We start from the raw sequence: 25,177 nt of genomic DNA, 5'->3' as shown, positions 1-25,177 counted from the left end.
TAAACACAGAGAAACACAAACAGACACCAATCTACAGAAAGACAGCCCTATGCAGCCCTATTCAGCCCTAGTAACACATACACAAACACAAACAGATACACAAACACACACAGCTGACACACACACATTGATACATACAGACACACAAAAAAAACAGACACAAACACACAGCTGATGAACATTATAACTATGGCCATCAGTTTGACTGATTTCTTCTCTGACTCTGACAAATCGATGTACTCACCCCTGATTCCTCTGATATGAGAGCAGCTGATCAGCTGTTACTACTGACATTAATTAAAAGCTGCAAAACACACACAGACAGATATAGAGATGCACTCAAACACATATACAGACACACACACGCACAGACAAATGTACAGACGCACTCATACATATTTATAGACACAAACAGAAACAAATATACAGACGCACAGACACACACACAGACAAATAAACAAACACACAGACACACAAATTTACACACAGAAATACACATGAAGAGACACGAACAGAAACACAGCTGACACACACAGACACAACAGTTAGACTGTACTTGTCAGTTTTTACAATAGTGTCTCAGGCAGTATGTGTGAAATAGATGTCTGAAAAAAATAAATATAGGTGTAAAAACACACGTCTGTCTGTGTATATTCTCATTTACACAGGCCATAGTCATATGCAGCCAACAATTGAATCGAGAGCAACTGAACTCGGGACTTAGATTTTGTCTAAGATGTTTTGCTTCTTATCCAAAGGGCTTCATCAATTCCTAATGCCTCAGTCTGACAGGTCAAGTCAACGTCCCCGTCCCGGCAGCAGCCCCCCGAGTCACTCTCAAAATTTCTGCCAAGGAATTTTCTAGCTTATCACTGGATCTTGAGATGGGACATCAAATAAACTACAAGTCCCACAATGCAACAGGACTGTCGCTACTTAAAGGGAAAGTCCGGAAGAGTCAGAGAACTTTCATTTTCCCTTTTGTTGCTGAGTGGAGTAATGCCCACGTCGTGCTCGTTCTAAACTAAAAGATAAAGCGTCTTCCAGTGGTCTAGGTTTATGTTCAGGCGTAAATTCACTTCACACTAATCTTTAGAAACTGCGCGGACCCCCGGACTACTCATGGCGTCCATGGATATTCACCTTAGCTCGAAGAAGCAGGTGAGGGCCGCTGGGTGTTAGCATGTTACACTGAGCCTTTAGAGCTAGTTTACCGAACCAACCAGTGAAGAAATGTTTTAGTCCATTACATCTAGAGATAGACGGCGGGTCTTCGAGGTCTGAGGTCTTTTGTCTGTGAAGTTGGGACATTTATAACTCACCATTTCTCTTCTATGCAGGTTGATGATTTTTGCCTGAAGCTCACAACTGAGGTGATTTACAGTTTCCCATTGCACATGTCTGAGAGAATGACATGTGACATACATATATTCCAGCTCGGCTGAAATATATAATATATCATATGATGATGTTTTACCACAGGCAGAGGACCTTGTATCCAAGTTCTTTCCTGATAAAATGGAGGATCTGCAGATGTTGCTAAAGGTATCAATCTATTTTATCACATAGACTGAGGTCTGTAACATCTAAGGAGTCTTTGGGGATAGGGACAGATTTAGAATGGCCTAGTTCTGATTGAATTATTTATCTGTCAGACATCTTTCAGCTATGATGATATAGCATCAGTTAAGGCTCCTTTGGACATCCCAGTTCCGGACCCATCAAAAGAAGAGGCCAAATGCAAGAAGAAAGAGGTTAGTCCCTCCTTATGTTTCAGCTTCTGCCTTATGAAGAACTCAAACACTGATTTTATTTTGAGGGCGCAACTGCCAAAGCACATGTGCATCATAACAGAGGAAAATCAGACAGGAATAATGTAGTATAACAATAATAGACCTGGCATTATGGTGACAATTGGTTGGGGAAGTGCAAATGGTTTGGATGAAGGTTTTGCTAGTTTTCCTGAAGTCAGAGACCTGTGAGACCTTGCAGGTATTTTCCAGTGTCCAGAGTAGTCCAGTGTATCCGGGATCATTCAACATCTGCCATAATCTGGTTGGAGCAATGTGCCAGTGCAGACAAGTCTTTTTTTCTGTTGCAGAAGGAAGCAAATGACACAAAGAAGGACAGCGAGAAAGAAGAGGAGGGTGCAGGTAAAGACGGGGAGACTAAGAGGTCACAAGGATTCTGATGTCAGTGTGTGTCACAATTTCAGGACACAGGCCATGCCCCTACCTCCCTTGTCATTTGACAAGATCATTAACAATACCTTAGACATGTCTCCTCCTTGTGTTTCCTCCCTCCACTGGCTGTAGAGCCCAGGTAAAGGTCTGACAGACTATTACTAAGTGATGTTTCTCCTTCAGGGCCTCCCTGTGGTCCAATCTGCATTAATGAGCGGGTGGAGAGTCTCCTGCAGGAGGTGAAGCCTCAAATCCAGACCCTGAAGGAGAAACTCAACACGGTGAGTCTTCTGGTATACTTAATACACATTGAATCAGACTAAAATATGATGTATGATTTGTATGGTCATGGTGATTTTCTTGTCATTTGTTCAGGTTTCCATGTGGGTACAGCTCCAAATCCCCAAAATTGAGGATGGGAATAATTTTGGTGTGGCTGTGCAGGTTAGTCTCATTGATTTTTGATGGTGTTCCTCTCAGGTGAAGCTGAGCTTTGTTTTTGTCTGGCAGGAAAAAGTCTTTGAGCTGCTGACCAATACTCGCACCAAAATCGAAGGCTTCCAAACCCAGATTTCAAAGTAAGAACATATTTTATGTTATGCTTATGTTTGTACCAGTTACAGATCTTTTCTCTTAATATTCAGAATATGCTGTGTGCTAAGGCACCATAAAACAGATGCATCATCAATATTAAATATTAAATATTAAATATTAAATATTAAAGTTAATCTTTAATTTTAAAAGGAGTAATAACACTAACAATGGGAAAGATTAACTCGAATAAAACTGAACTGGCACCTGGAATATAGCCTGCTGAGAAGCATTTACATTAATTTTGTGTCCTCTGTTTTGTCAGATATTACAGTGAGAGAGGGGATGCTGTGGCCAAAGCCTCCAAACAAGCTCACGTGGTCAGTATGTTGTCTTCAGTTGTGGGTTGGGGTCTTCTCTGTGTGTGTGTGTGTGTGTGTATGTATATATATATGTATATATGTGTGTATATATGTGTGTGTGTGTGTGTGTGTGTGTATATATATATATATATATATAATGTATGTGTGTGTGTCTTCTGGTATACATATATACCAGTATGTATATGTATGTGTGTATACATACATACATACATGCACACACACACACTGATGGCCATCTCTGCTTTTCCCTGTAAACTTAGTGTGTTTGTTTGTACTTTAGGGAGACTACAGACAGCTGGTCCATGAACTGGACCAGTATCAGTATTGTGAGCTTCGCTTGGTGGTCCTGGACATCCGCAACACATACGTAAGAAACACTGTTTGTTGCTCTCCCATTGTGTGATTACGTGAACACGGTAGGATCATATAACCACAGTCATGTCCACACACATTTGCTGAACCTTGCCAGTCATCTCTTGTAAATTCCCTGGATACCAAAAATCTATAAATTACTCCAGCAGTTTCAGCTGTGAGGAAGGATGAATGTACCTAATACCTCAATACCGTTTATGTTGTCCTGCCAATGTGGATAATCTTCGATAGCCAGTGTTTTAGGTAATGATGATGAATTCTTCTTAAATCACACAATTGTGTCTTTATCTCTCCCTCAGGCTGTGCTGTTTGACATAATTAATAAGAACTATGACAAGATCAAGAAACCCAGAGGAGACGGGAAGGCTCTAATCTACTGAGTAGGACACCAGAGCAAATACAACTGTGTCTCCTCATGTAACAGAACCCACTCTAGCTGAATCCCTTTTCTTAGAGTCAATGGGTTTTGGTTCAGATTACAAAATAAAGCATCCAGATTTTACTTGTCTCATCTCAGTTTGTCTGAATAGTAATTCAACCTAATATTTTTCATGAACATTGACTTCTAATGAGGGGACCTTGGTATTCCCCTCTGCAGAGTTTGCATATGATATTTTACATCTGCAAGATTCTGCTCACATGAGAGACCCTCTTACCTTTTAAAATACTATAGGCATCTTACTTTGGGTATAACTGTGGCTATTTGTTAATTGTCATGGACACAATGAGTCTGTCTTCTGGTATACCAGCTCACACTGAGTCTGCGCCATCCGTGATAAAATAATTTCCACCCCAAGTACTTCAAGTACCCCAAGTAAGTGTGCAAGCAAACGCAGTGGTAGGAACGTTCACGTAGCAGGCAGAACTACACACACAAGGTAGATGACTTTAAATTATTCTACAACGTGCCTGGACAGTCTGGGAGGAAAAGGCAGACAGTTCCTCCACCGGCAGCAGGAAGCACAAGCAGAGAATGAGGATGTCCTGGGAAACGTTGCAACACCTCTACATATAGGTAGCGAGCCGAAGCCGTTCATCTGCGCAAGTTTTACAAAATAATGATCCTTATGCAGGGATGACCTGGATTTGTAAAATTGTAAAGTTTATTTTGTTCTTCATCAGATCTGGGTTGTTGCCACTCGATTATTGCACATTTGTCCACAATTATAATTTAAAGTTTTTTTTTAATATGCAGGGAAACGCCGCAGTCTATTATAATAGTTTGACCAATAGAACACTTAAGATTTCGAGGAGGGCCGTTTTTAGCCTATCGGATTTAGCTTCACTGAGCACAGCTGTTCAACGGAGGAATTGAGATTGGAATGGAATTCCAATGGAAATTCATATTTTTATATTGTAATGAACCTCAACATGGGGATAAATAACTGCATAAGCTATACAATTATTGCTGCCCCCGCCTTTTTTCCTTGACATGGTCCGGTGTCAGCCGAGAAGACACACTTACAACGACATATCAAAAAAATACACTTAATCAAATCATAGGACAACAGCACGTTCATAGTAGGCCGAATAGAACTGATCAAATACTCCAAATGCCCTCAGACACACCGGCCCCCACTGAATAACGCAGCACACTCACTATACGTACAATCAACGGGCGAGTACAGCACACTGAACTTCACGCGAAGAAAATCAGCAAACATGATCACACAGTATTATGGGGTACTCACCGATTAAACTGTGATAACATGGATACACCCCGTATCTATCAGCTAACTTCCTCCCTGCTGCTAAAAATGCATTAAAATAGGCTATAACACCTGATAGGTTGTAGATGCCTTCTGAAATCTCAAAAAAGGATGTGACTTTTTAAGTCTTGCATTGAGTAAGTGAGCCTTGTATGTTGGAATGTTAACTCCCTCCCTTTCCAGGACAACTTTCTTAAAAAGCATATTCAGCTTAAAGAATCGAAGCACCTCCATTTTGTTTACAAGTTTCTTCTCGATCACGGTTTTACGGAAATGCTTGCACTTATTCTCATGCAAGTTGCTTTCTGTGTTCTCACTTTTCTTTTTTGACATCTACTATGGAATTACGTTTGAGCCAAAATATTCAAACTAAACTTTAGAAATATCAAACAAAAATACAAAAATTTTAGAGTAAAACTCACCAAAGCAAAAACAACAAAAAAAAGTAATCTCGAAATGAAAACTCACGATTTACAAACAAATTATCTGTGTCATTTTGTAAAGTATTGGTCTTTTACTCTTTTCATTCCATGTCCTTTGGACATTGTTTACAGTTCCCTTTTTCTCGCACCAAGCTGTCTCCGTTGAGCTTCCAGATTTTTTGCTTGCGGTTCTGACACAAACCTCTCGGTTGGGCGGGTTCTTTAAGAGGTGCATCGCCATTGGCCAATGAGTTTTTAAATGACAGCTCCATGGCTAGAGCGCTCACTCAGTGTCCCAGTATTTGTTCAGCGCACCAGAGGAAACCACAAATTCAGGCTTCACCTTGGTTTGAGGCTGTGCACCATTTTTATTCCGCTACATCACTGGGTCATGACATCACAATTATTGTATGTGAAGACACATACTTTATTCATATATGTAGTGTTTGTTAAAGCAACACTAACCATGCACGTTAATATGTTGTACAAAACAGCAACTTTAGTAAAACTGCACTGTAAAAAAAAAACCTGATATAATGAAAACCTGTCTGCAGTAATTTTCTGTAAACATAAGTAAACATATAAACCAGTAGACGGTAAATTCCTTTAAAAATAAAAGATATACTGTAAGCCTAATTACAGTCTATCAGTGAAAAAACATGGTAAAACTGTAAGCTATAGTACAGTATTTTATTGCAAGGTTCAACTTTACAGTCAATTACTGGCAGCTGTGGTTGCCAGAATTTCACCGTACAACACATATGGAATTACAGTTTGTTGGAGTAGATTTTACAGTCAGCAACTGGAAATTGGAAATTATAAAGGAAATAACCAATTAAGCCCATTGTAAACCAAAGTACAGACTACAATTGATAAACTTTAAACACGTCTCTTTGCATATACACATTCTCTGTGAAAAGCAGAACTTGTTCAGTATACCCACAAGGCAGTGTTGACATCTTGAAAAGACAGTGTGTGTCCATACATATGGAGGATAGTCCATGGTGGAAGAAAGAAAACATCATGAAAAAAGGAACCACTTGCCCTGGGTTGATCAACAGTAATGAGTCACTGAGCCCAGACTTAGCTGAAGAGGGCTCTTAACATGGACATGGTGTTCATGAAACTGGAACTTAAAGCATTCAGGAGTCACCAGTTCTGCTTGAAGACTCATATGTTGTCCATCAGGTGTCCACTGTAGAGTGGCATGATCCTCTTTGCAGCCAGAAAACAGAAACAAATCAAAGGTTAGATTGATGCAGTGCCTGAGCATGATACCCACAGAGATAAATTTAGCCTTTTGTGGTTAAACTGAGCTCCAATGAGCTATACATAAAATGAAACCAGCGCTCTGGAATATAGTTTTGCAGGTCATCAGGAGTATTTCATTTATTTTATTGTATTAGTGTGAAAGGTAGAAACAGTCACTTTCCAGGAAGAAATGATCATCAGTATTTGTTTCACCCTTGTCGAATTGCAGCCTAAATACAGACAGCCCTGACCAAATAACCAGCCAAACAGGGTCGCACAGTACACAGATATTAGGTATCGAGTATCATGATACTAAACTTGGTAATGTTGGTATCATGACTACAGTAGCACATTTTATGTAATATTTCCTTCTAATCTTAGGTTCTTAGATTAAAACTGAAAATCAATTTACCACATACAACGATGCATGGTGTCACAGGAAAGTTTTCCACTTGTACTTCTTCTGCCAGACATGTATCCTCCACATAGTGGAAGAGGTTCTCCTCTTTTTCATCGAAGCAGGAGAGAAGAAGGAGCACCATAACTTTCACGCCTTGGATTTGAATATCTGACCATCACTGTTGTCACTTAGAACATCTGAGGGAGACTCAGTTGAATGCTCCTCTGATTTCTGCCACAGGTCAGACTCTAACAGACATTTCAAAGTCTCTCTCACAGGCACATAGTAGGCAAACCTATCTTTTCTGTTCTCATCTCTTCCTAAAAACATTTTCTTCGGCTCCACATAGTTGAACTTTTTTTTTTTTTTTAAGTTCTTGAGCAGCACACGGCGGGTGCAAAACGTTCACATTTTGTTAACCATTGTTTTGGGAAATTTTATTGAGTAAATGTAATTTTCTCCTAAGAAAACCTTTTTTATTGCTCATAACGTATACTCTTACCAGTTTTACCAACATATCAAAAACGTAAGAAATAAAATTAATATTATGTAGAATTCAGTTCAGCCTTTTGGTCTGGCCCTCATCTGATAATGTAATTTTTTAGATGGGCCGTAAGTTTACTCAAACTATATGTTTGACCCAACTCATGTATGTTTTGTATCTCCTCAACAATGTTCTGTATGGTCAAAGCAGGCAGTAGGAACTCACCCTGTAATTTCAAATAGAATAAAGAGACATTTCTGAGAAAAAGAACACTGAAATCTGATATCTCTGATATATACATATCACCCTTATCTTTACCTGTCCCTGTACTTGTGTCATTCACTTGAGCGCCAAAGTTATCTGATTCAGTTTGAACAGATGATGATTATGAAGCAGACTCTCTGTATAAGTCACTGATACTGATTTGTGCATCTCCTGACTGGACATCTCACAGCACGTCCTTCCACAATATACTCCTTCAAGTGAGCTATCAGATCTTTTGTATCTGGCGCTCACACAACGCCATCGCGCATTTAAAATCGCTAACAGCCGTCCCGACAGTCATGGTAGTAGGAAGAGATACATTGTGCCTCCAGTAAAAATGCACCTTAAACGCTCCATATCTTAAATGTCTGCTTGCAACCGGTTCCACTGCACTTAAATAACAACGTGGTTCATTTCGATTAAGCCTGCAATGAAGCACATAACCCCTCAAAGTCTCAACCGACTTGTCAAAGAAATTACAGCAAAACATATTTCTAGCATTACTAACTTAGCAACGTTAGTTGTAGCGACTTCTAAGACCCCTTAAACGACTGTTCTATTCTTCAAAAAGCAGATAGTGACACATCTAACAACTTTTAAGATATACCAGAACTCCTCTGCTTGAAAGTAAATTAGTAAGAGCTAATGTAGCCTTGCGGCTAGCTAACGTTAATGTGTTCTACCGGACAGTCTAAAACCATCAGCCAGAAACGTCAATGAGCTGTGAATGTGCTTACCTGGAGAAGAGACCGCTCTTGAGGGCGCGGAGAAATGGCGGTGAACTGAAATTCAAAATTTCCAGCTTTTGTTAACTCAGAATGTCATCTCTCTCTCCTCAATTCAATAAAGCTTTATTGACATGGTAGACATACGTTTTCATTGTCATGTTTTGCATATAATAAAAAATGTACATGTACAAGAATAAAATAAAAATAGAAATTGTCTTTTCACTGTACAAAAGAAAGATACACTATAAAATATACTATTATTTAAAAAGGATGTGTTAACAATGTTGCAATAAAAAAATAAAAATGATTGTTGTAGGCCTATGTTCTCATGAATCTGGTCTTTTTAATGGCTACAGCATGGGTGAAGAGCCCAAGACAGATCTCCCACTTTGTGAGACAATAAAGTTGATCTTATTAATTCACTGTGTTTTGACAATAATACAACATATATAGTTTTCTATTGCATTATGTGCTTGGCGTTGGCCCCTGAATGCCCCTTAACTGTGATATAATGAGCACATACCATAGCCTGTTTTGATGTATTGCTTAAATATACCATACTTTTTTAACAATTTACTTTGTGGAAATTATGGTATGATTTAATGGTTGTGTACTGTAAATTTAAACGTAAACACCAGCAAAATCTGTGAAATCATGACCATCAATTTCAGGGTAATTACATGCTTCTGACATTATGGTATTTTACAGTGAATTTTGCTAAATTTTTATAACATTCACAGTATTTTCTACTTAGTAAGACCATAAAATCTAAGGTTATTTACAGTAATTCAATGTATTTACTACAGATATACACAATTTTTCATTTTTTACAGTATTTTACTGTTGCTATTTTGCCATAATTTCTACAGACATTTTTTACAGTGTGGGTCATATTTTATGGAGAAAATGTCCTCTGGTTTTCCCCCTAAGTAACCTGCATGCCGTAGCCAAAGTTGTATACTATTGCTTTAATGGTTGGTTTAGCACTTGTGTGTCAGAAATAGGGAGTACTAATGCTTGCATATTTTTCTGAAATCGGTCCCATACTATTCTGTTCACCTCAGTTGGTGGGAAAATAGCAGTTGCATAAAAATGTTGGCATTTTACTTTTGTGTTATTTCAGAAGATCATCTGAGATTAGGGTGACCAGATATCCCCAATTTGGGTGACCTGTCCTAAACAAGAGCAAGAGAGGCACGGTGGGTGAGGGTAGTGTAGGGAGAGAATGAGAGCAGGAGAAGGGGATATTGAAAACAGGTGTAGGCAGGAACATGATGCTGCATGAAGTTCATGGAGATGATGCTGTATGGAATTCAAGAGGATATGGGAGCAGCAGGCATTGTAGGAACATGAGATGGCAATGAGTCATCACCTGCAGGATGAGGATACGCAGAGACAGGAGAGGAACTGGCAGAGACAGAGACTTTGGGAAAATGTGGTTAGTGAATGCAGTACACATGCTTAAAACCTGGAGAAATGGGGATTTCTGAGAAGTATGGTTATTGTCAGTGCATGCAAGGGGTGGTGGGGTGGGTCAGTCCTTCCTGCAGCAGTCTAAGCCTATAGCCACATAGCTAAACAGTAGACAGACTTGAAATTTTTAAATATAAGCTCTGTCATACAGAAAAGTTTTAAGCTTGGTCTTGAAAATTGCTAAGGAGTCCGCTCCCTGGACCGATACTGGTAGTTGGTTCCATAGAAAAGGAGCCTGATAACTGAAAGATCTGCCTCCAGATTTACTCTTGGAGACTCTAGGAACCACAAGTAAACCTCCATCTAGAGAACGGAGTGGTCTACTAGGACAGTAAGGAACTAAGACTCTGAGATATGATGGAGCTTGGCCATTAAGAGCTTTTATATGTTAACAGAAGGATTTTAAATTGTACTCTGGATTTTACTGGCAGCCAACTAACACAGGAGAGATGTAATCTCTTTTCCTAGTTCCTAGTTAATATTCGTGCAGCAGCATTCTGAATCAACTGAAGGCCTTTCAGTGATTTGCTTGTACATCCAGATAGTAATGAGTTACAGTAGTATAGCCTAGAAGTTACAAATGCATGGATTAGTTTTTCTGCATCCTATTGAGAGAGGATGTTTCTGATTTTGCTAATGTTTCTCAGGTGGAAGAAAGCTGCCCTACTGATTTGTTTTGTCCTGGTCAAAAGTTACTTGAAGGTTTCTTACAGTGGAGCTGGAAGCCAAAGTAAGGCTGTCCAGACTGATTTGATTAGACTGATTAGACTGAACATTTCTCTGAGGTGCTTAGGGCCAAGTACAATAAGTCCAGTTTTGTCAGACTTAAGGAGTAAAAAAAATTGGGTAATTCAGACTTATATCTTAGAGATATTTCTGCAGTCTGACTATATGACTGATTTATTTGGCTTCATTGTCGTCTGCATAACAGTTGAAATCGATGCTGTGTTTCCTGATAATGTTGCTTAGAGGAAGCAGATAAAGAGTGAAGACGATTGGTCCAAGTACCCAACCCTGTGGGACTCCATAACTCTAATAGAATATCATTGGAGATGTTAACCAGCGCTGTTTCTGTGCTGTGATGGGCTCAAAATCCCGACTGAAACTCTTCCAAGCAACCATTCCCATGTAGTAAAATATTATGATCTATGGCAGGGGTCTGCAACCTTTACTTTCAAAAGAACCATTTTGTCCCCTTGTCCACTGAAGAAAAACATAATACAGCTTATAAACGTTTAAAAGTTTAAATCTTTTTTAAAATTTTATCTATTACAACAATGGAATACACCCAACAGAAGTGCAGTGTGCATGTGTAGGTTTAGCAGCTTTAAAAAAGTCAACATAATAACGTTGGGACAATGATGAAAACCAAACAAAAGAAACCGGCTGTGTGAGCGGTAAAAACCGCATGACCTTCCACCTCCAAACTCCTCCTCCATCACCAGCACCCGTGCTTATATAGAAAAATGGTATACTGCCACCTGTGAAGACCTGACCCAACACCCGAAGACAGACAAATAAACAAATGTGGCTCCTACATTAGGAATGTTTGTGACAAGCACATTTCAGTCCATTTTCGCCTGTTTATGAAGCTCGCTGCATGCACTCCATGTTTCAAAAACAAGTTTGTCTGGTTTGGGGAGGTTGTCAATGTCACTCAATTTGTGCTCTTTAGCTAGAGTGGCCGATCCGCTCTCAGACTTTTGAACTTGGACACCCAAGTCTTTATCTGCTATGTCGGCCAGTTCAATTTTGAGATAGGGCTGACTTACTACTGTGAATGCGGATATATGCAACTGGGATGTGTCGATGTCCAGCGGTGTGGAAGGACATTGTTTTTTTCCTTTCTGAACTCGCTGAATCTGTTTCCAAAAGCAACCTGCATTGTCACAATTGCACGATGTAAATAATCGTAATGTATGTGGTTTTTCTTTTCTTTGAATTCTCTCAGGGTGGGGAAGTGAGAGAGTGCACCTCTCTATACATCCCCGGCAAACACTGTCATCTTGCGCTCAAACGCCAAAAATTCTCCAGCATCTGCAGGGCCGTGCTTCCCTTTCCCTGGAGATTTTTATTCAGCGTGTTTAAGTGACTTGCTATATCCACCATGAAGTAAAACCTTTCCAGCTAATCGAGGTCTTCCAACTCGGGATAGCTGATGCCTTTGCTTTCCAAGAAGGTTTTCACATGTTCAAGACAAGCAGCGAAGCGTTTCAGAACCTCTCCTATGGACAGCCACCGGACTCTGTTGTGCAGCAAGAGATCTGAATATGCGCTGTCGACTTCATCTAACAGTGAGTAAAACTGTCGATGGTTTAACCTGTTTGCAATTATTTTGTTCACTATCTTAATAACGAGGTTCATTGCTTCCACACATTCAGGGGGAAATGTGTGCTTCTTGGTGCAAGATGCAGTGAAACGTCATCAGGTCTCGATCCAGCGGCTTTTGAAGTAAGTCAACAAAGCCCTTCTGTGCTCCTCTCATACTGGGTAACAGGTGAGTGGTGTTTATGTCTTTAACTTATAGACAGCTCACAACAGCCTCACAAATGTTCTGTCCCGTTTGGCCGTGTTTGGCCGTTTAACGGTATGAGTTCACATGTCTGTTTAAACAGTGCTGTCTGCTCATTGTCGTTTACATCACTTGACTCATCACAGAAAATTTAATATGCTGGAGCTGAATTTATGTCATCAATTTGCTTACTTGTGATCAGGGGTTAGGGTTAGGGGGTTGGAGAGGCCTTTTTACTTCAGACTCTACTGACTTCTGTGTGCCCTGAACACATCCATTCACACACACACACACGCACACACTGTGGTCTGGGATGATCAGATAGGGCCATATAGACAGTGCGTGCTACCTGCCATGCTGCTGCTCGCTCCTGTGTCGTCACTGTCACCTGCCTCAGTGGCAAAGCTGACAACCTCTCCGCCACGGAAAAGGCCTGTCAATTTGGCGCATTTGGCTGCATCCTGTATGAGCTTTCTTTTGTATTTTTGGCCCTACACTTTCCTGCTCCACTCACTCCACTCATCTCTTTTCTGCCTTTTTAAGGCGTGTTTACTTATTATCACTCCTCGGCTTCGCTCCTCTCCTCTCCTTTTTTTTTTTACAGGAAAAACGATATGCTCAAAGTGGGAAGGGCCGCTCGCCCACCTCCCTGTTGCTGCGAGCTGTGAGGGCAGACTGCTGCACTTAACCACCGCTGCTTTTGGGTAAAACAACAACAACAACAACAACAACAACAACAACAACAACAAACACAGCAAGCAAACAAACAAAAAAACAAACTCAACGGCCACCGGCTGGGAACAGACCGGCCGTTCGGGAAACCTCCCGAACCACCCTATTGACAGCCCTGTTTGTGATGTTTGGTGCCATCTTAATGATCCTGTCCTTGACGGTCTTTGCGGGGAGAGGCATTTCTCTCATTTTCTGAACAATTTCCGTTATGTTTTTGAATTCGGAGAATAGATGCCCTGATATGTTTATGAACGATTCTTTCATGTACTCGCCGTCTGTGAAAGGCTTCCCCCTCCTTACGATCTCCTGAGCTGCCACAAAACTATCAGCTGTAGAAGTGCTTGGAGAGGTGATCCACTTCTTGAAAGTAAGTTTGCTCTGCTCAACTTTTCTCAGAAGTTCCGAAAAAGCTTCTTACATGCTTTTGTACTCTTTGGTGATTGTATTGTTTGAACTTAATGAACTGCTTATGATGATGTAAAGAGTGACATTTATATGAATAAAGAAAGTAACAGCAGCACAATGTAATGGGGATAGAATCTACAGACATGAGTGAAAAACATCTTTTATGAAGTATCAATTTTCAGCATATGATGCAACTGTGACTTTCTACTAATTGCTGACTGAATGAAGGAGATGCACTGGGGCTGTGGGGATTGTGGTTGGTGTCTGTTCTTTTTGCACAAAAACAGGGACTATCAACGGCCGCCAGGGGCTGATCGCGAGAGAGGAGCCAGATATCACGAGGCTGAAGTGTGAGAGCAGAGGAACAGCCACATACGTCATTTCCTTTGTTTAACAGTAACATAAACTGGGCCAAGGAAAGATAGAACATTAGACCTCGTGAGCTGACGCTGGAGTTCTATGCAGGTTAGGGAGACATAGTCTGGTCCAGAGCTCTGTCGACGATCTCTTTTTCTATAGTCTATTTTGCTGTTAGATGTTATAATACAACACGTGAAACTGATTTGGTCTGCATCCTTAATCAAACGAATGTGCGAGTTCACTTTGGGAACGCAACAGTACTTTTCAGCGAATACGACTGCTTGTTTTAAAAATGTCTTTCAATGTCGGATTTTTTTGTTTTGCTCGCTAATTTCTCGCTACAAATCAAGCACACGGCCAATCCTGTATTGTTGTTGTTGAAGGCAATTGAATCTGTTCATGCAGAATAAAACTCTATTTTCCTCCGAGACTTCTTTTTTGGGATTTTCCATCGTTAGCTTACTGCAAGGGTCGCATACTCAAGAAGCCGCCTGTTGGTAGGCGAAAGGCGAGAGCTATCAACGTGGATGTGACATATTTTAGTTGAAAAATTCTAAAAATGTTTTAAAATTCAATGTTAAAGTTTCACATTGAAATCCAAGATAAGTGTACTATATATATATATAAAGTAACCGTTATCCGTGTTCATCCTTTTTTTTGTCAAGGCGAAAGGGAGCCACTACAAGGAGGCTGAAGATCCGCTGGGAGCCGACCCCTTGTCAAATATGTTTAAACTAAACTGTTTTCTCAACAGTTAATGTCTAAAAATCATGAAAACCGATTTCCAGAGTAATTGACAAGTAACACATTTTAAAAGTCAATGTTTTTTGATTGTAAAGTGGGTCTTGCCTCTATTTTAATATGATAGTTGAAAAGTTTCCAAGTGTGCGCGCTGTGGCGTTATCAGTTAAACGTTTGGCATGACGATGACATCATGGGGGCGGGAACTGTTGCTCACGAGCCACAGGCCAGGGTACACGGTTAGCGTATTACATGTATGGAAATGTACTGCATAATACGCTCCAGTAAAGTATGCAAAGCAAACTCAAAATGGTCGTTGTTGTCTGTCAACGAACCCAACACAACACGGGAAACAGAGGAAAAATGCACTGAATTCAGAAATGGGGCCTTTTTTTTTTTTCTTCAACACCTATTGCAATGAGACCATAACCCTAACCCTATTGATCTTTAAGTATGATTTCAAAGACAACCAACAGAGCAGGTTCTGCATGGAATATTTAAATAAAGGTTTTATTGTGAATGAGAGAGAAACATGAACTTTAATGTAAACACCTGAAATTTGCATAAACAGATAAGCGTGTGTTATCCGCATTTCCTCATCCTGTTGACGTTCTAACACATTAAAATCTGTTCAATTTATCTAACAATTATATTTGCAAACAAAACACTGTTTCCAAAGGATCAACATGTGGTTTTCAGTGGCAAGCACTGTCTCAGGATCAAAAACTTTAGACCACCAAATAAGTCATCTGTGTGATCAGTGGGAGATTCTCAGAAGTTAAAAGTTGTGGTAGCTGGAAAATAAATGATGATTTGAGGATATGCACCAGTTTTGGGTCAGCCCTGAATTTATAACACCAAAGTGAATATACACATACACCCTAAACACATCCCATCACAAGATTATACATTTATACAGTCTCATCACAACTATATAGAACTATTTTACCATTATGTGTCAACAACTCATTAAGTAAGTGCAATGCTGTAGCTTCAGCACAATTTCAAAGAAAATTTTCCGGCCAAACAGAAAAAGCATTGGCCTTCATAATCCGAGGGAAAATATCTGAAGGAACCAGAAGTGGCAGTCCCAGAGTGCCCTCTGACCTCTACACCAATAGTCTATGATGCCACCTCATGACCTCTACACTGTAATTTATACCCAGCAATGAATTTAGAAGGCATCTCTCCCAGTTTCTCTGAGCTTTTTGCCATCCTCTGGTTGTCCCAGGCTCAGCCAGGCTGTGGTCAAGTTTCTTCCTCTGACATCACCTACTTTTCTCTTGCTGTTAGTCTCTCTCCCTCTCTCTCTCCTCCTCCAGAGGATGGGTCTGTCTGTGCTCCCACATTTGCACTGCTCCATCCCACTGTGGACAAAGAGGAAGGACAGAGATAAAAGATTACTTTCCCTGTTGACTTTACTGCTCATCTGCAACCAAAGAATCGGAAAAACTATCTTCTAGCTAATTCAATCTGTAATTGATTTTAAACTGTGATCAGTCCATCAGTAACAGTGGATCTAACCGCCTATTGTGACATTCATCATTCATATTTTTATAATTCTCTTAGATGCATTATTATTATTATTATTATTATTATTATTATTATTTAATTGGTAATATTAATAATAGTAAAACGACTACTACTACTAATACTACTACTAATAATAATAATGACGATGTGGCAACACCACAAATATTACATTTAAAACCCAGGAGTCATCATCATGTCTAAATATTTGGAGATGCGAAAACCTTAAACCTTATGAGTCTTCAGAACAGACTGCGGTAACACTGCAAACACAAACCCAATTTCTACTTCTTGTACATTCAGTCCAACAGTTTTAAAAGTTCACTCACAGAGCTGCTGATGATGTTGTCCTCATATGGGTGCCAGCTTACATCCCTCACACAGGCATCATGGCCTGACAATCTGGAAACGACGCTGCCTGTCAGGACGTCATAAACTGTACTTGCACACACGCACAAGCACACACAAGGTTCAGCTGAATATCACCTGTGAAATATCAACACATACACTCCAGGCTTGTAATGACACTCACTGATGATTTTTCCAGTGGAGCAGCCAGAGTAGATAAACCTCTGGCCAGTGCTGAACTCTGGGGAGAAACGGCAGCGGATGAGGGTGTGCAGAACACCGTGACCACGGTAGGTCATCACTGAGGTATCGCCTGTCAGCTTGTGTCTCTTCAAGGCTGAGAGGGACAAAAGCACAGCAGGTAAACATATAGACACATTCAGGGGTCCTCACAATATATCTCCCTCCCTTCTCCTCAACTCACCTCTCTGGGGAACTTGCTGCCACCGGTAATCCCAGTTTTGTTGGGTGACAGCCAAACGGGAAGCTGCCAGGCCCTCTTTGGGTGAAAACTTCCTGACATCCCACAACTTGATTGACTGGTCCTTGGAGTTGCTGATCAGATAGCGTGCATCACCCTGACACAGTAAGAGGGGTCAAGAATATTTTAGTCTGAGACCAATATATTGTGTGGGTATTGGGCTAATTCTGACATGAAATGGATGGCACCAGCAGGATGCTTACCTTACTGTGGATGAAGGTGATACCATCTCTGTGTCCAGCCAACTGTCCAACAGGTTGTGGCCTGTCCTCCCGGAGTGTTCGTCTGTCCCACACCTTGCACAGTGCGTCGTCGCTGCCAGAGAACAGCAGCTGGGATGAACCATCCGCAAATGCCACTGTGTTCACGTCATCTTCGTGGGCATCAATCTAATGAGGAATGATAAAAGACACAGGAGGTGAAGTCAGTATGAGTAGAGCTACAGCACCTGTGTGTCCTGATAATCAGCTGACAGTAAAAAGTTAAAACTAATATGGTGAAATTTAAAAATCATTCAGCTCTTAAACATCTGTGAGATATTGTTTTATCTTCCTATGCTCCTATTCTACTATGCTTCTTATACAGACAAGGGGAGTAAGATGCTGGGTGGTAGGAGTCTGGATTGTTGCCTTTACTGGGGATCTTCCAGAAAGTATAAGGACAGAATAAGTCTCTCTCCCAAATTGACCTGCTGCATCCTTCTTGGCCACCTTTGTTTTGCTGCACCATCCAGCATGTGTCGGACCTAACATCACTCGTCCATACACATCTAACAAAACTGATATCTGTCTTACTTTCACACAGCACCTTTTATTTCATATTCTGGTCAATGTGAGTTATATTAGTTTCTGAGTGCTACATTTGTGTGTTTTATTTCTCCTTGTGCCAGGCCTGAGCCAGGCTGTCACAGCTGCGGACTGTTTTGGTGTCAGCTTAGCTCTCAGCTCTCTATCAGTCTCTGATGGCTCTGTGATGGACTGGCAAACTCTGCACAGAAAGAACCCAGGTATGGGAACTGTACCACCGTGCTGCACCAAGCCTGCAATTGCTTTTCATTGTTATCAGTGAAGTCAGAGTGGCAGACATACAGAGTTTTTGTACATAAAGGGTTGGTGATTTTCATCCAAGCTGTAATGTCTAAGGCTGAGAAATTAAACCAACATCAAATGGCCACTTGAACTTGGCTCACGAAATGAGTCAATCCTCATGGAGTCCCATGTAAAAATGCCAAAATTTACAAATGAAATAATCATGCTTATAGTCTTCTAAAATGGTTTGGTTCTCTAGAGCTAATTTTGCCTTTCAGCTGCCAACATGCCCATCCTGTTTGCCAATTTTAGATCAATGAGTTTGTCAGAGTTGGGAAGATGGTGACCACAGAACTGCGACACAAGTTTCAAAATTGCTCTTCATTTAAGTGTGACATCATAGTGCCTACACTCATCTTTACATACAGCCTAAGGTTTCAGACCTCCTCACTGCAAGCTAATTTATATGACCAAACAGAATTATTAATCTGAAGTGATCTGATACAATTTAACTGGTCTTTACTGCAGCATAAGGGAGCAATTGGTAAAAAATGGAAAAGATTCACCAACCTTCAACATGCGTTTATTCTGCTCCAGGTCAAAAACATAAAGGCAACCATCATTTGCCCTGGAAGAAGAGGAAAGATGAATAAATTCAAAACAAGTAGTGTTCAGAATAGATACAAAAGGTTCATCTTCAGTAACTGGCATTGTTGGTGACTTTATACAAGAGAGCTAACAGAATAAAGTGTTTTAAAGTGTATGACAGGTAAGGATTGTAAGGCCATGGAACCACTGGTTTACTCAATGTCCTGAAAAATAATGTAAACGAGGCTCACCCGCCTAAGATCTCTTTGCCATCTGTGGATGCAGCCAGGGAGAACACACAGAACCTCCTCTCATCTGGACTACAAAGGCACACATGCATGCAAATTAATAGTGCAACTATACACTACAACTATGGTCTCTACCCTATGTGATGCCACACCATAATGTTTGATACAGCCACATAATGCTAGCGTAAGTTGTACTTTGAGTTTGATTTGGCTGATGAGCAAAAAAAAAAAGGATGGTTCTGACAGGATAATTCATTCAGAGACAGTGAGAGATTGCCTGTTTTCAAATGTTATTAGTTACTATGAGGGAAACACTAACTTGAGGTCCAGGGCAGTGTGGTTTTCAGTGTCTCCTTCTATATTGCACAAATGAACTGTAGGGAAGACACAAGGATAAAACATGTATGAATAAAACCACATACTGTCTGATGAGGAAAGATGACAAAGACTTAGCTGTGTGTAGCTGCTATAAATACATTTGTTTGTTTACACTGAATCATAATAAAGGTAAACATGGTGATTTAAAACAGGAAGTATATGATGTTACATAGTATATTGCAACAGCGTTCAGCTATCACAGGCATCTGTCACATTATGAGAGCTCTCCCTTGTATATAGACAGAGATCTGGCTCTGTGTCAACCTTTGCTGCCAGCCTAAGAACAGAACAACAGTTTAATGTTTGTGCCTTTTGCGACAGATATAATAATAATAATAATAATAATAATAATAATAACATAATAGAAAAACAGCCTAACAGTTTCAAATAAGGGGGATCACCGCCTAATCAGGAACGTTCTGTCCACAAACTTCTGGACTGTGATATATAGATAACAAGTCATCAGAACATTTAATGATTAAATTATTAGTTACTAAAGGCTAGTGCTAATCACAATGTCAGTATGACTCCCTAAAAGAGAGATCAGGTTCTTTTTTCTGAAGTACATAGTTGTATTATTTTCAAATTGGCTACATACCCTCCTTAATATCATTAGTGTTAAAATTATTATAAATTATGACAGAAACATTCATGAGGTAGTTTACAGTCTAACCAACTAAATAATAAGTTGTTTGAATTAACATTACATTAACATTATTATGTGAAGTGCTTAAACGGAGATCGGGACAGTGCAGGTGTCACCTTACTCATATAGGTGGTTTGTATAGGAAAACCTAGTCTCACTAATTAAAGCAACATACTCAAATTGAACGCGCAAAAGCATTCAGCAATAATTTGAATTGGAACAACTCATATCATGTTAATGGCCTGTAGGTGGACCTGAATATGTAGCTCTTTGTGAGTTGATGTTGATGTGCAGTAAAACACTCTTTTGATAATATCTTATTTTCCAATATAGTGAAAAGGCTTTCATCCTTACTGTAGTCTGACCAGCTGGAGTAAAGAACATGGTGCGCATCAGGGGTGAAACAAACGTCCAGCACACTCCAGCCCACATCACGTGCCTTGACTGTGTACTGTAGATTGAAACGCCCCCTGGTGGTGTCATACATGCGTATGTTCTGGTCTGCAGCAAGCAACAACAACAACAAAAAACATTTTAAAATCATGCCTATATTAAATAAACCTTCAGTATGTACTGTCAGAAACAGGTGGGTTAAAATTAAGTTTTTAATAAAACTCTAAGGAGGTATTCTAACTGAGGTGTAACCAGCTCCTCACCCAGTGTTTACAGGAGTTCTCCATCATGTGTAATGTAATTTTTCGAGAGTTGATAATGGCACAGATGACAGACTACGAAATGTTAACATTAATAATCTCATATTCAAGACCTCATAATCTCTGTATTTATACTTATAGTCTAGTATTAGCTGTTTTTAGTCTATTGTCAATTGGTTTCAGCCAGTTCAGTTAGTCAGCCAGACAATCATTCAGTTAGATAGTCTCTGCATGTATGGTCCTCTTGATTTCTTAGCATTTTTAAACCAACTCTAACAACCAGTCTCATAACTGAACTGTTACTTTGGGCTGGCATGTGTGGAGTCATTTACCTTGGCAGGCAGAGAGGAACATGTTACCGTCCTCACTGTACACTCCACAGAAGGCTTTTTGCTGGTATGTATCTTTTTGGGACACATAGTTTGGCAGGAAACTGTAAAAGAACACAAGGTTAAGTGTGACCTGACAGAAAGTACTCTGGTTCACATGTCTAGGTTATTTTCATACAAGTTAAATAGTATGAAGTCAAATAAATATATCAGAAAATGGCACTTAGCTGAGAGTGTTTTTAAAGGCCTTGAACTAACTCGTTCATGCTCTCTCCTTTGCTAATCTGTTCAGAAATATCCAACATGCCGAAATTGGGCAGCTTACTGTGTGCGGATACGACTGCACTCCCCATGAGAAAAACTTGAGCCTCTACATCTGCCTTGTTCCCTCTAATAAACAAAGTTCATTAGAAAAAGCAACATATTAGAAAACAGACTGAAAACAATGACTGAAATCAGTTTCTTTTGCAGCTTTTTTTATTCACATATTACTCATGAAACTGATGGGAAACTGATGGGAAGCAGAATCTGCATTCTGTTCAGGTCTTTGCATATATATACATATATATACATACATATGTTGCCATATGTATGTATATGTATGTATGTATGTTGTATAATCCATCAGTATATATATATATATATATATATATATATATATATATATATATATATATACACTGATGGATTTTAGTGGTCTGACCTCTGTTAGTAGGTAGGTAAAACTGTGTCTGCCGTTCAGGGCAGAGGAGGCGGTGGCTAGTAGAATCTGAGTTCGGATCTCACTTTGGTCCACTTCCAGAGTGTCGGGCTGGTTGTCTACTAGCAGTGCAGCACAAACAGTCAGGGTAAGCATTTGTGGTTTTCTGCTACATTAAGTGTGCAACTGTTGAATTTGTGTGTTTCAGTTGAGGAGTGACTTTGTTTTCCCTCCTATGACCATAGACAGTGTCAGCACTGAGGCTACCTGGTGGGTTGTAGCGGTCTCCAAGACGACCCTCCCATGCTCCATCGCTGTCTTCATCAGAGTCAGAGTATGACTGAACCAACTGCAGCCCTGTAGCTCCACTGCCATGGACCAGTCTAACCTGGCCCCTGCACATACACAATTAAGTTGTTGACATATCAATTGACACAAATTATACAACTGATAGTCATGTGCCTAACAACCAGCAGCTAAAAGCTGAACAATCACATTCACAGATCTGACGGACAGACTGAACAGCCAAGATTGGGTGCGCCATGGGACTACCAGCACAACAGATACCAGATTTTAGGTAAAGCTCCAGTCTTGTTCTGCTCTTGGTGAATAGTTCCACCCTGGTAGATTGAGGAATAGCAGCTTGCTCCAGGGTAGCTTGATGTTCACTCCTACATAGTTTATGGCCTTTAAGTTCTGACTCATCTGCTATGTTATTACTCAGGCCCTACTAGTCATAACCATTGTTTTCAGCAACTGAACCCCAACTTTACAGCTGGTATTTACGGAGTAATATAGTAATAAACATAACACTGTGCATCACTGCTTCTTGTATTGTGAACACCTGAAGAGTTGACAACAAGTAACAGAATAGTTGTTTTTTTTGTGTGGGCAGTCCCCTATTCTTAAATATCATGAGTACAACAAAATAAATTATATGAATTACATATTAATGGTGATGCACAAGAAATGTAAAGTGATTAACTAACATTACATAAATGAAATACAGAGCCTTACCAGCTTCTGCTACCCCAAATGACCTGTATAAAGTAATGCATGACGTACAGTTTGCCATATCCTGTTTTTCTGCTCATTCAGTAAACGTCCTGCTTTGTTGGGAGTCTGAGTCCAGAGAACTATAACTTCTCCAGTGAGTTTTGGCTCATTGGCGGCATGTATTATTATTGCAATAACTTCTCAACAATTTAGATAAATAAGGGCACAAGACAGATCACCTTCTCAATAGGTAAGCCAGTACTTCAGCCAAGTCGACGTCCTCCTCAGCTGCTGCCTGTCCGCCCACCTGCTGCCTGTCTGCCGTTCTGCTACGGTTCGGTCCCACTGCCTCAGACCGCTCAGCTGGGTTGTCACCGGAAGAATTTCTTCCACCAGACATCCCAGAACTGGACTGAGAGCCCATGCACTGAAGAGGGCCTAGCGGAACAGTGTTACGAGATTATCTCACACTTTCCTTTTGGTGTACAAACATAGGTTTAGAATATTCTCAGGACGATCCCATCTGTTTTAACTACAGATATAGGCTTAGTGAATGGGCCATCTGCTATAGACATACCGATGAACAGTCACCCGGTTTCTGTCCAATAGTACGCATTGGGTGTTTCTAGAGCTAGCTTATGGTGCTAGCAACTGAGCGTTACCGTTTGTCTGTCAGCCCGTCGGTCTTGTTCGTTGTGTTCCGGTGAGAAACGAAACGTTACCCGCTGGTGCTTTAGGTGCGGTGCTGTGGACGCGCTTCGCCCAGAATGACGAGGTCTGACAACTCAGTGTCGAATCAGTAAGCTAACAGAACCAATTCCACTGCCGCCATATTGTTTACAAACGTGTTTAGAAACTCCGCGCGTGCCTGTTCACTATCAAATGACGTACGTATGAGCTGGTCTAGTTAAAGCGGAGAGAGTCCCGGCAGCATTTGACACTCTCTGCGTCACAAAAGATTGCCGCTTATTTACCTAAAATTAAAACCCCTTCAGACCCGATTTTTTCTACTTAGCGAAAAACTTTTTATCCAGCTGATTTTCACTCTTATATATAGTATAGAGTCAGATTTTTTGGATCAACTTGAGTTTTTATTAGATTTTAGATTAGATGTCCACTGCAGTGGACGCCAGGACTGAATGAATTTAAAATGTCTAAGAGGGGAATCCCTCTGTTTCTATTGCAGTATCCGTAGCAAAATTAATGTAAAAGGTTTTGAAAGGAACACATTGATGAACAGCAAGTCTGGATTGTAAAAAAAGGTGTATGATGAGATGAACTCTGAAACAATATTAAAAAGTCAGGATTTCTAAATCTCAACCTCTAATTCTTCTGCAGGGACTGTCTCTCTCTAAACAAACACAAATAAATTCACCTTACTTGTATTATATTTGTTATTTTATATTTAACATTATATATTTATTGCATAGCTTAATTTATAGCAGGAAGATATCTGACAACATAGTCTGCCTCCTTAGAACATTAAACTAACCCTAAACTCACCATCTATCTCACACCTTCACCTGCCTCATGTCCATATTCCAAGAGATAATTTTCTGGGATTTCACCATTTACCATGACATGGTAAATCACAGGATCTCAGTAAACCAATTACAATAGGTTGTTAGGGCTAACAATGACAATAATTCAATCCCATAACAGCAATAAAAGAAAATACTCTGGTGTTGTTTTAATCTGCTGATGTTTTTGTTCAAAAGTATAAACATACAACAAGAGATCTTTCTGGCTTCTGCTTTGCAACTTATTATGGTGTTATGATGAACACAGAAACATCTTGCTTTTTTTAGTTTTAGTTGAGTTTTTTTTTTTTTTTAAGTTAATGGTTTATCAGTTATTTGGGGCCTCGCATCAGGAATGCTTAGTCATAGAGAGGAAAGTTGACAATGATTTTGTTGTTCACATGTTTTTTCTACTGTGTTTTTCTACCCCTCTTCTGACTCAGCAGCAGCCCAGCTTTAGAAAATGTTATATTAAATGAAATTGAATGCACAGATACTTGCAGGCAAGCTTCAGTAATGTAAGATGTAATGTTCTGAGTGCTGTCTAGTATTTCAGAGGGTCCTCCGGTGTTGCCAAATGTTGCTCTCTCAATTAACTATAAGAAAGAAAGGCAATGTATGACTGAATAAAACAAGTGAAGTTTCAGCACCAATCATTAGTTTGCTGCAATACCTCTGGATCTTGACTATGGCGCTGGCATGGTCTTGAGCCCTTCGCTCAGGAAGTCGGCCATTTTGATTCGAAATTTAGATTTTTGATTTTTGGCAGATTGTGTCGATTT

At 40.0% G+C, this 25,177-nt stretch overlaps 2 protein-coding genes across 3 annotated transcripts; one reads left to right on the top strand and one right to left on the bottom strand.

The window, feature by feature from the left end:
• Positions 1-952: 952 nt before the first annotated feature.
• Positions 953-3,971, top strand: psme1 (proteasome activator subunit 1). The gene is made up of 11 exons (XM_029528963.1): positions 953-1,161; positions 1,341-1,373; positions 1,483-1,545; positions 1,656-1,754; positions 2,102-2,153; positions 2,367-2,464; positions 2,559-2,627; positions 2,694-2,761; positions 3,040-3,094; positions 3,378-3,464; positions 3,769-3,971. Exons 1-11 carry the CDS (start codon positions 1,123-1,125, stop codon positions 3,847-3,849), a joined length of 744 nt encoding a protein of 247 aa, XP_029384823.1. The 5' UTR covers positions 953-1,122; the 3' UTR covers positions 3,850-3,971.
• An 11,461-nt stretch (positions 3,972-15,432) lies between these two features.
• Positions 15,433-23,749, bottom strand: dcaf11 (ddb1 and cul4 associated factor 11). Of its 2 annotated transcripts, none has more exons than XM_029529066.1 (15): positions 23,453-23,749; positions 23,115-23,313; positions 22,147-22,274; positions 21,883-22,001; positions 21,505-21,569; positions 21,183-21,283; positions 20,552-20,698; positions 19,493-19,547; positions 19,177-19,245; positions 18,908-18,965; positions 17,513-17,698; positions 17,253-17,406; positions 17,013-17,165; positions 16,810-16,916; positions 15,433-16,317 (listed from the first exon to the last, which is right to left on the bottom strand). In XM_029529066.1, exons 2-15 carry the CDS (start codon positions 23,297-23,299, stop codon positions 16,240-16,242), a joined length of 1,605 nt encoding a protein of 534 aa, XP_029384926.1. In that variant the 5' UTR covers positions 23,300-23,313; positions 23,453-23,749; the 3' UTR covers positions 15,433-16,239. The 2 variants fall into 2 exon arrangements, with proteins under 2 accessions (XP_029384926.1, XP_029384925.1); XM_029529065.1 differs by having other exon boundaries at positions 23,538-23,749.
• Positions 23,750-25,177: the final 1,428 nt, after the last annotated feature.

The sequence above is a fragment of the Echeneis naucrates genome, chromosome 20 (genome assembly GCF_900963305.1).
Source record: "Echeneis naucrates chromosome 20, fEcheNa1.1, whole genome shotgun sequence".
In the NCBI taxonomy this organism is placed as follows: Eukaryota; Metazoa; Chordata; class Actinopteri; order Carangiformes; family Echeneidae; genus Echeneis; species Echeneis naucrates.
The sequence above is the reverse complement of the archived record's forward strand: the minus strand, read 5'-3'. Positions and strand labels throughout refer to the sequence as shown.

Coding starts and splice junctions, on each gene's coding strand:
- psme1 (XM_029528963.1), top strand. CDS start 1,123: ATGGCGTCCATGGATATTCACCTTAGCTCGAAGAAGCAG. Junction 1,755..2,101: donor CCAAATGCAAGAAGAAAGAG/GTTAGTCCCTCC, acceptor TTTCTGTTGCAG/AAGGAAGCAAATGACACAAA. Junction 2,762..3,039: donor TTCCAAACCCAGATTTCAAA/GTAAGAACATAT, acceptor CTGTTTTGTCAG/ATATTACAGTGAGAGAGGGG.
- dcaf11 (XM_029529066.1), bottom strand. CDS start 23,299: ATGGGCTCTCAGTCCAGTTCTGGGATGTCTGGTGGAAGAAATTCTTCC. Junction 20,699..21,182: donor GTTCCTCTCTGCCTGCCAAG/GTAAATGACTCC, acceptor TGCTTGCTGCAG/ACCAGAACATACGCATGTAT. Junction 16,318..16,809: donor ACAACATCATCAGCAGCTCT/GTGAGTGAACTT, acceptor CTTTGTCCACAG/TGGGATGGAGCAGTGCAAAT.